Source organism: Temnothorax longispinosus, chromosome 3 (genome assembly GCF_030848805.1).
Source record: "Temnothorax longispinosus isolate EJ_2023e chromosome 3, Tlon_JGU_v1, whole genome shotgun sequence".
NCBI lineage: Eukaryota > Metazoa > Arthropoda > Insecta > Hymenoptera > Formicidae > Temnothorax > Temnothorax longispinosus.
In genome coordinates, this window is record NC_092360.1 from 17,192,521 (window position 1) to 17,203,505 (window position 10,985).

The 10,985-nt window shown below is 49.4% G+C and overlaps 1 protein-coding gene across 1 annotated transcript; it reads left to right on the forward strand.

Moving 5' to 3' along the window:
• Nucleotides 1–2,367: 2,367 nt before the first annotated feature.
• Nucleotides 2,368–7,271, forward strand: LOC139810455 (uncharacterized). The gene has a single exon (XM_071774005.1). The coding sequence runs from the start codon at nucleotides 2,736–2,738 to the stop codon at nucleotides 7,215–7,217; it is 4,482 nt and encodes a 1,493-aa protein (XP_071630106.1). The 5' UTR covers nucleotides 2,368–2,735; the 3' UTR covers nucleotides 7,218–7,271.
• The last annotated feature ends 3,714 nt before the right edge of the window (nucleotides 7,272–10,985 follow it).

Consider the following 10,985-nt stretch of genomic DNA (forward strand, 5'->3'; position numbering starts at 1 on the left):
CGATAACGGCATATGCGACGAAGCATACCCTGAAATTTAAGATGGATAACGTGATAAGATTCGAGCGCATCGAGTCAACTCGAATCGTTGTGGGTTGTACTGCCTGCCTTTGTCAAACAAAGGCGTGCGTTTCTATTTAGCGGAAGGGGCGATATAACCCGGTAGTATCGATATATCGTATCAATACGTATCGTCAGCCGTAGTATTGATACACCTAAATATCAATCAAAAAAGTATCGATATTACCAATATTGATACAAAAAAATCGAGTTTTATAAAGCTCAAACTTTTACTTTAAAAGTATATAATACAGTAATGTTCATTAATCGAGTTTTTCTTAAGTAGGTAAGCTAGTGTAGGAACTATATAGCAACCTCAGACAATTAAGCGTTGCTATCGGCCTAGTGATTTTGCCTAATTGGTTGAGGTCTGTGGTTTCTACACTAATTATACCTAAAAAAGACTGGATTAATAAACATATAAGTTTTAAAAGAAAAAGAGGTAAAATAAAAAATACAACTTTTTTGATTGTAATAAATATATATATTATAAGGATATTTTATATATAAAGGATATTTCACGTATGCATATTATAATATTATTAAAAGACATATTAAAGTAACATAAGGATATTTCACAAATATAAGCATATTTCGCAAATATTATAATGTTTCAATCCTCGATCGACAGCGAATTTAAAAATAATAATTGTTGCAAATGTTGCCCAGTTAGCCGATTTCTTAAATCATTTATAATATTTCCTGCTCGAGAAAATAAACGTTCGGACGGAACAGACGTTGCTATAATTGTTAAATAACGCTTGGCTAGTTTTGCTAATGGGGAGTGTGGGTGACCTTGCCAGTATTTTAACGGACATTCAGTGATATTAATGGGTACCTGATTAAGATAATATCTAAACTCTTCGGGCATTTTATTGTTTGTAGTATTAGAAGAAATATATTGTTTAGATTTTTGTATTAATGTTTCACGATAAGTCCAAAAAACATCGTTTTAACGTAGAACTACATCTTTGTCGACAGTAAGGGGGGGGTAAATTCATGCACATATGCAACGTTTTCTTGCAACGTTTTTTCTCGAAAAGTATTAAAAGAAAATATACTTTATTATATAGTTTTTGAAAGCTCTTGATGTGAGCTAAATGTTCCTGCAATTTATTTTGGTGGTTTTTTTATAACCGATTTTCTTGAAATGAAATTATTATAAGAACCTGACGTCTGTCTGTCTGTCTGATCGTAAACTACTCATTTGTTAATTGTTTGAGATCGCAATAATCTTCGCGAAGCAATTGCGTTCGGCTGAATATCAGAGCATGCACGCTTGCGAGAATTAATATTCGCGGCAAATGTCGTTAAAGAATTCGGTAATATTCAGCGGGTAATATTCAGTATAGCATGGATCTTTCGTGATTAGCATTCTGACTTTAACATTGTTTTCAATAATAAGGTCAAGCTTTGTTCGACATTCCATACGACTCATCTGCGCTCACACAAAGGAAAGATCCATGCTATAAACAACGCATTCGAAAATATGTAACGACCGGGTCGAATCGTCACTTGGCACTGTGACGTATGCACGGTGACGTAGGCCGTCGGTGGCCAATCACCTCCCTGAAATCATCGGCAATTAGCCTGGAGGGAGGCTCGTCTCCGAGACGATAAAGGACCGCCGCGGCGCCGCGGAACCGATTTCGACTGCAGATCACCGCTAGTACACCGCTTTTCTATACAGTTAAACCGCTTTTCGTACGCGACCGCTGTTACACCGCCTTTACCGCAAATTCGTGCTCGCTTGCTTGCGTCGCGTTGCCGTATGGCTTCAGTACGCGCTCTCCTTCATTGCTTGTGCTAAAATACAAGGAACTTTGTACACTGTAAATACTTGTATATATTTCATTGCTATTTTAGATATTATTTTTTTGTGTTACTCGCTGAGTCATTTCTTTGTGGTCGTCTTCCACCTCGCGCTTCCTCGCGCTACCGCGCGCTCTCGAACATTTCTGGTCCTTCGAGCCGGATTATACCGGCAACCGCGACTTCGGGAGTGCATCCTCAACGAGTGACCGCCAAGATGAGCATGGATCAGAGCGCCTTGCTGAGCAGCCAGTACGACATCCACGGCCGCATCTCCCGCGCCATGGACAACCTCCGGAAGCTGGGTGCAGACAAGCTCAACCTCGGCACGGTGAGCACTCGCATCCGCATTCTCGACGACCTGTGGGCCAAATTTGAGTCAAATCACGACCTCATTCGGGCATGCTACGGGCAACTCTACAGCGAGAGTGAGTACGCAAAAAATGACTTTGTCGACACCGTTGAAAACGCTACGCGCATCAACGCGGTTTGCTTCTCGGGCTCGAAAGCAAACTCAAACCTGCGTCGCTTAGAGTGCCGGTTGGAACGGAGCAAAGCAGCGATCACGCTCCCAAAACGTCACTGCCACGTATTCAGTTGCGGAACTTTTCGGGCGCGTATGAGGAGTGGCCGTCGTTTCGAGACCTCTTCAAGTCGGTCATCGGTGAGAATTCGTCGATTTCGAACGTTGAGCGGCTCCATTACCTCCGATCGTGTCTGCGAGGGCCCGCTGAAAAATTAGTGAGTTCATTAACGGTGACCGGGGACAATTACGACCGCGCGTGGGCCATTCTAAATAAACATTTTGAGAACAAGCGGGAGTTGATACGCTCCAACTTCGCCACGTTTACCGCCGTGGCGAAAATGAAGGGAGAAACCGCTGACGAGCTGAGCCGCATCCATAACGCCGTCACCACCGCAGTCAATGCGCAGGAGAGCATCGGGAGGCCCATAAAGTCCCACGGAATGGACCTCTTCAACCACCTGGTTGTCGAGCTCTTCGATCAGCGTACGCGACTCGAGTGGGAATCGTTTGTCTCGGACTCCGTCGAGCCGCCGGAGCACGAGAAGCTCACGGACTTCATGTCGAAGCGCATCCTCACGCTAAACGCCGCGAGACCGAAACCCGCCGCGAAAGCTTCCGATTCCACTCGGTCCGCGAAGACCCACGTCGCGAAACAAGGGTCGAAAGACAGCTCCGATCCGCAGTGCGCCCTTTGCAAGGGGAAACACTCGCTGATGACATGCAGCGATTTCAAAGCCAAGTCCGCCACCGAGCGAAAGACGGTTGTAGAGTCCAGTCGGCTGTGTTTCAATTGCCTTGGCAATCACACCGTCGCGAAGTGCCAATCGTCGAAGAACTGTTTCACTTGTAAGGCTCGGCATCACACGATGCTTCACGAAGCCTACGTTCTCGCGTCGCCGTCTACCGAGGTCAGCGCGCTGTCCGCCGTGCGTTCTGCTGACGACCGCAAGGCAATCCTCCTCGCAACCGCGCGAGTGACCATCGCCGACCGCCATGGAGACCCTCACCCTGTGCGAGCCCTCATCGACCAAGGGTCTGAGGTCTCAATTGTCGCCGAATCTCTCGTGCAGCGCTTGCACCTGCAACGATCTCGCTCCGCCGTGTCGATTTTCGGAATCGGGGGGTCGAAATCCGGGTCAACCCGCGGAAAGGTGACGGTGAGCCTTACGTCCGTGACGACCGGAGCCACGATTACCGCCGTCGCGTTCGTGCTGCCTCGTCTTTCTCTCTACCAAGGCTCGGCGACGAAGAGCCCCGCCACGTGGCCCCATCTCAGAGGGCTGCCTCTAGCCGATGCGCAGTTTTCGGCTGGAGACCCGGTCGAGCTACTTCTCGGAGCAGAAGTGTGCTCCACCATCCTCGAAGAGGGCATCCGAAAGGGCGGACCGCACGCTCCGATCGCGCAGAAGACGGCCTTCGGATGGATTCTCTCCGGTGGCTGCGGTGCCTCAGCCCTTCACACGCGCGGCAGCTTCCAAGCGACGGCCGACCACGAGTTGGCCGACCTCGTGCGCCGCTTCTGGGAGCAAGAAGCAGAGCCTTCCGCTCCCGCCGCCCTCACGCCTGACGAACAGAAGTGCGAGGACTTCTACTTGAAAACGCACTCTCGCACGGAGACGGGGAGGTACGTGGTCCGAATGCCATTCTCCAAGGAGCCGACGAAGTTGTCGGAGACACGCCGACCGGCTGAACGCCTGCTCACCGCAATGGAGCGGAAGTGCGAGAAGGACCCCCGGTTCGGCGAGCTCTACCGCCAGTTCATGCGGGAATACGAGGAGCTGAAACACATGGAGTTAGCTTCCGATTCTCCAGACTACAAAGGCATGCCCGAGTGCTACCTACCTCACCATGGTGTGCTCCGAGAATCGAGCACCTCCACCAAGCTCAGGGTGGTATTCAACGGGTCGCAGCTGACGACGTCCGGCGAGTCGTTGAACCAACACCTCCTCGTGGGCGCCAACCTGCTGCCCGCTCTAGCCGATGTCCTGATGCGCTGGCGGTGGCACCGCTACGCCTTCGTCACGGACATCGAAAAGATGTACCGGCAGATCCTCATCCACCCAGACGACAGGAAATACCAGTGCATACTCTGGCGTTGCACCCTCCGCGCTCTCGTGTGCGTGTTCTGGCTCCTGACGGTGACGTACGGTCTCGCGTGCGCGCCCTTCCTGGCCATCCGAACGCTGAAACAGCTGGCCCACGACGAACAATCGCGATATCCGCAGGGAGCGATCACATTGCGCGAGGACACTTACGTGGACGACGTTGTCTCGGGCGCGAACACGTTGTCACTCGCGATCGCGAAACAAACCGAGCTCCGCGGACTGTGCACGGCGGGCGGGTTCCCGCTTCGAAAGTGGGCCGCGAACGACGAGGAAGTGCTGTCGGGAATTCCTCCCGAGCACCGACTTCGCCACGAGCCGCACTCGTGGGAAAGCGAAAGTTTTTCCACTCTCGGACTGTTGTGGCACCCGACCGAAGACACATTCGCGTTCGCGATTCATCCGCGCACTGTCACTTCATTCACAAAAAGAAGCGTTCTCTCGGAAACCGCACGTCTCTTCGATCCTCTGGGATGGCTGGCTCCCGTTGTGATTCGCGCGAAAATCTTGATTCAGTCCGCGTGGTTACAGCGACTGGATTGGGACGATCCACTTCCCTCCGCCGATGAGGACTGCTGGAGGCTTTTCCTCGAGGAACTGCCTCTCCTATCTCGACTGCGCGTGAACCGCTGGCTTGGCAGCGGAGACGAGAACGCGCTGGTTGAGCTGCACGGCTTTGCCGACGCGTCCGAGCGAGGATACGCCGCGGCCGTGTATCTCCGCATCACTCGAGGCGGCTCCGTGGCACTCCACTTGCTGGCCGCGAAAAACAAGGTGGCACCGGTCAAACTGGTGACACTACCGCGCCTCGAACTCACTGCCGCCGCCTTGCTCACTTCTCTCGCGTGTCACACTCGATCAACGTTACGTTTGTTCGCAGCACCCATTTTTCTTTGGTCAGATTCGAAGGTGACACTGCACTGGATCCGGGGACACGCCTCCCGCTGGAAGACTTACGTGGCGAACCGCGTGGCCCACATCCAGCAGAAGCTGCCGGATGCTCAATGGCATCATGTCCCCGGGCGGGACAACCCTGCGGACTGCGCCTCCAGAGGGATCGCTCCAGGTGAACTGCTGGACCACCCCCTGTGGTGGACCGGACCCGCCTGGCTCCGCGAGGACCGATCTCTGTGGCCGAGCGAGGACCTTGTGATGTCCGACGCCGATCTGCCCGAACAGAGAGTCGCGGCTCACGTTGCCACCGAGAAAATCGAGGAGGAACCTGAGATGCTTCTCCGATTTTCCTCGCTGCACCGGCTTCTACGGGTCACAGCATGGTGCTCTCGCTGGCGACGCACCGCTTCCCGCACCACCACACTCACGTTGCGATCGGACGAGATCGACGACGCACTGATTCTCTGGCTCCGTGCGGTGCAAGCACTGCACTTCGCCTCCGAGATCACGGCACTTTCAGCAAACCGCACTGTGTCACATCGAAGTTCATTGGCGAGCCTGAGCCCGTTCTTGGATGACCACGGAGTTCTGAGAGTCGGAGGCCGCCTCAAGCATGCCATGCTTCCCACCGACGAGCGACACCCGATGATCGCACCTCCTTCTTCGTGGCTCACTCGGTTGATCATCGAGTCGTGCCACCGCCGGACGCTGCACGGAGGAGTGCAGCTCACCCTCGGCCTGCTTCGCCTCCGCTTCTGGATCCCTCGAGGCCGCTCTGTCGTCAAGCAGCGGCTGCATCGCTGTGTAACATGCACCCGCTGGCGAGCCACGGCACCTCAGCCTCCGATGGGCAATCTTCCGAAGGGACGAGTCACTCCGGCACGCCCATTCCTCCGGACCGGCCTGGACTACGCCGGCCCAATCTCCATCCGCACGACCAAAGGCCGCGGACACCGAGCGCACAAGGCCTTTATCGCCGTATTCGTGTGCCTATGCACCAAGGCGGTGCATCTGGACGTCGTGTCGGATTACACGACGGACGCCTTTCTCGCCGCTTTCCGTCGCTTCATCTCCCGTCGAGGCCTCTGCGAGGAGCTATACTCGGATTGCGGCACCAACTTCGTGGGAGCCGACCGAGTCCTAAGAGAGCTCTTCCGAGCTTCGTCCGCCGACGGCCGTCGCCTTGCTCACGCCGCCGCCGCAGAGGGTGTCAAATGGCACTTTAACCCGCCAGCTGCACCGCACTTCGGAGGACTGTGGGAGGCCGCCGTGAAGTCGACCAAGTTCCATCTCCGTCGGGTCATTGGGGAGACCACGCTCACCTTTGAGGAAATGAGCACCCTCCTCGCTCAGGTCGAAGCCTGCCTGAATTCCAGGCCGCTGCAGGCTTTGTCCGACGATCCGGACGACATATCCGCCCTCACGCCAGGGCACTTCCTGATCGGCGCTCCTCTTCTGGCCGTGCCCGAACCCGCCTTGAACGACGTCGCCGGGAGCTCACTCTCACGGTGGCAACACCTCCAAAAGATGCGCGATCACTTTTGGTCACGGTGGTCGCACGAGTACATCAACGGGATGACATCTCGCTCGAAATGGACCAAACCCGAGGACGCACCTGCCGTCGGCTCTCTGTGCTTGGTACGCGCCGAAAGCACACCACCGAGTCGATGGCCACTGGCCCGCATCATTCGAGTGCACCCCGGCGACGATGGCATTGTTCGCGTGGCGACAATCCGCACCTCAACGTCAGAGCTCGTGCGACCACTGTGCAAACTCGTGCTCCTCCCCGGGACTGAGGACCAGCCGCCGCCGACGGATGCGTGAGCTCACCGACACTCGCTGTCACTTTATAGATTTATCGGCCTTCAGCCTGTAAATTTTCACTTTGCGTCACGTATTCGTCTGTTTCGGCCCTCTGCCCATGTTAACTCACGCAAGCGCTTATTTCGGGTTTCCGACTCGACTCGACGATTTGTGCAACACACGAAAATCACTTTCGCGCATCACTTCACTTCACCTCACTTTACATATCACCGAACTCGCGTTACTTACATGTACATCGCGAATATTTATGTGTCTCGCTCGGGATCGACGCACGTTGTGACACTGCGCAGACGCACCACGCCGCCGGTGCTCGCCTGCACCACGTGCCAAAATCGCGCTCAGGCTAATCGATCGCATATCGATTTTCGACCGCGACGTCGGGCGCCTCATCGAGCGAGCCATCGAACACACCGTCTTGTTTCGTCAGGCATGACGAGGCGGGCGGGAATGTTTGAGATCGCAATAATCTTCGCGAAGCAATTGCGTTCGGCTGAATATCAGAGCATGCACGCTTGCGAGAATTAATATTCGCGGCAAATGTCGTTAAAGAATTCGGTAATATTCAGCGGGTAATATTCAGTATAGCATGGATCTTTCGTGATTAGCATTCTGACTTTAACATTGTTTTCAATAATAAGGTCAAGCTTTGTTCGACATTCCATACGACTCATCTGCGCTCACACAAAGGAAAGATCCATGCTATAAACAACGCATTCGAAAATATGTAACGACCGGGTCGAATCGTCACTTGGCACTGTGACGTATGCACGGTGACGTAGGCCGTCGGTGGCCAATCACCTCCCTGAAATCATCGGCAATTAGCCTGGAGGGAGGCTCGTCTCCGAGACGATAAAGGACCGCCGCGGCGCCGCGGAACCGATTTCGACTGCAGATCACCGCTAGTACACCGCTTTTCTATACAGTTAAACCGCTTTTCGTACGCGACCACTGTTACACCGCCTTTACCGCAAATTCGTGCTCGCTTGCTTGCGTCGCGTTGCCGTATAGCTTCAGTACGCGCTCTCCTTCATTGCTTGTGCTAAAATAACAAGGAACTTTGTACACTGTAAATACTTGTATATATTTCATTGCTATTATAGATATTATTTTTTGTGTTACTCGCTGAGTCATTTCTTTGTGGTCGTCTTCCACCTCGCGCTTCCTCGCGCTACCGCGCGCTCTCGAACATTAATAGACCGAATTTTAAAGAATTATGTATGAAATAGGGGTAGAATTTTCCGGGAATGACGGTAGTGGGGTTAATTTTTCGATACCGATTTTTTTTAAACCGGTTGTGTAGTTTTTTTTATATATTTTCGAAAATAATAATCGTAGAGTAATAAATAAATTGTCATTTGATAGCTTATATAGTCTTATTTTCTCTCTAAAGTCTATAAAGTCTTCAAAAGGGGTTACCGATTTTTTTCGTTTTCCGCGACGTACTCATCTGTTAATAAACCGAATTTACAAGAATTTTATATAAAACAGAGGTACATTTTTCCGGGAATGGCGATGGTAAGGTTAATTTTTTAATACCGATTTTTTTTAAACCGGTTGCGCAGTTTTCGATGCCAATGTGTTTCTTATGTTCTAAAGTCGAAATATCGCATTTAAAAAAATGTAAAATTTCTAATAATAAAGGGGTTACCGATTTTTGTTTTATTTTCGAAAATAACAATCGTAGAGTAATAAATAAGTTGTCATTTGATAGTTTAAATAGTCTCATTTTCTCTCTAAAGTCTATAAAGTTTCCAAAAGGGGTTACCGATTTTTTTCTTGCAACGTTTTCCGCGAACCACTCATTTGTTAATAAACTGAATTTTAAAGAAAAAGAGGGAGAGGGGGAAGAGAGAAAGAGAGAGGGGGAGAGATAATTTTTTGAAGAAATCGGTAACCGCTTCCCCGATTCTCGCCAAAGTAAATTGGTTACCCCTTCAACGATCTTCGCCAAATTCAATACCAACTTTTCTTTAATGTAGGGTAGACCGGGGCACGTTGTCACATCGGCTTTATTTAAAAAACTAATAACCACAGGGCAGCACCCGTCATTCCCAAAACGTGTTAGTGTATGCTCATCTTTAGTGTGTTTACAGTGTTGAGATTGCTCCAGCCGTGTCGACGTAAAATCAACTTGAAAGTTTTTTGCGACCGTAAGTAAAATTTTATTGTCTAATATTCAACGTACTGGACATGAAGCTTATGTTTTTTGAGAATAGACCTTTATATTATCTTAAAGTATATACTTTTACCTACCGCGTGCAATACCTAACCTTATGAATATCTCAAACGTGTCGGCCATGAGGCTGTTTGAAATAAAAAAATGCCCTCGGGGCACGTTGTCACGAATTTGATGGGAATCTATTGCGAATCTTCGGATGACGATAACAAATAAAAATATTTTATGTTTAATCACCGACATGATTATAAAAGGAAAAATGTGTATCAATAAGTTGCGCATTCGAGTGGAATTCTTGTATTTAAATTAAGACGAAAACTTCGTGCTTTTTGTACTTTTTTGAAATAAAATAAATGTTTCTGTGAAGGATTTTACTTTTTTACATTGCAGCGCACTATAATATATTGATATTTACGTTGGATACAGTTTGGATAACATTTTGCATGCAATTACATTTGATGTGACAACGTGCCCCGTGACCGGGGCACGTTGTCACAAGCGACCTGTCGTTATTTATTGTTATGTAACAACTGTAGAGTAACAATCACACAAAATTCGATACTGTCCAATTGAAGCTGAGGGTTCACTCGAAATTTTGGCATATTAAAGTACTCTTAAATATTGAATGTAAAAAATACAAAAAATATTGAACCAAATGTGTGACAACGTGCCCCGGTCTACCCTATACATGTATAACTTATACTTTATTTAAGCATAAATCGGTATCCTCTTTACCCTATTTTTTTTAGAAAACAAAGCTAAATTTTTAAAGAAAATTCGGATGAGTTGAAATTTTAGTAAACGCAGCATTGAATTTTGAAATAGAATAGGACGTATTACAAAATATTTTAAAGGAAGAAAATCAAAATATAGAACAGCGATAAGAATAATAAAAAGAATTTATTATTTAAAAAGTATAAGTTATATATGTAATCTTATATATTATCATTAAAGGTAAAACAACCTAGCTTCCGAAGCGCGGATTTAGCTCGTGTCTGGTCAGGGTTTGGAGTAGACGCGGAGGAAGACACAAGACTCGGTTAAAATATAACAAAAACGTAATAGGATTTATTCAATTAACGTGAATATATCGAGGTGATCGCGGAAGCGGTGGTGTTCGAGATTCCGTGATCACGGTGCGCCATCCCTCAGATGGCAGCATCGATCGGGTATCGGCATGCTGGATCAACGCGGCAATTAGCGCAAGCACGGGCGCGCTCATCGCCAGCTTCTTCCTCGCGATAGACGGAGTCGTAAAAGTGGCCGCTATGTGACCGGACGTACAAGCGTGCTCGTTGCGTTTCAACCATTGTGAGTTCGCATCGAAGTGCTTATCGCAGTGAAATAACCTGCTGAAGGACACTCTTACAGAGTAAGTGGACTGCTCATCAATCTCAGGTGCATCAACACGACGACTCAAGCTCACATGTGCGCGAGTGCCGACCGCCACGTGTCTCAACGGCTCAAGGGCTATTCACCAAGAAGAGGGTGATTAATACAATTGCCTCTCGAGTGCACCAACGATCATACAGAGACTTATTCTTTAAATTAAACCGCTAAAGACCGCTCATAGTTTCTCAGGTCAGATTGTA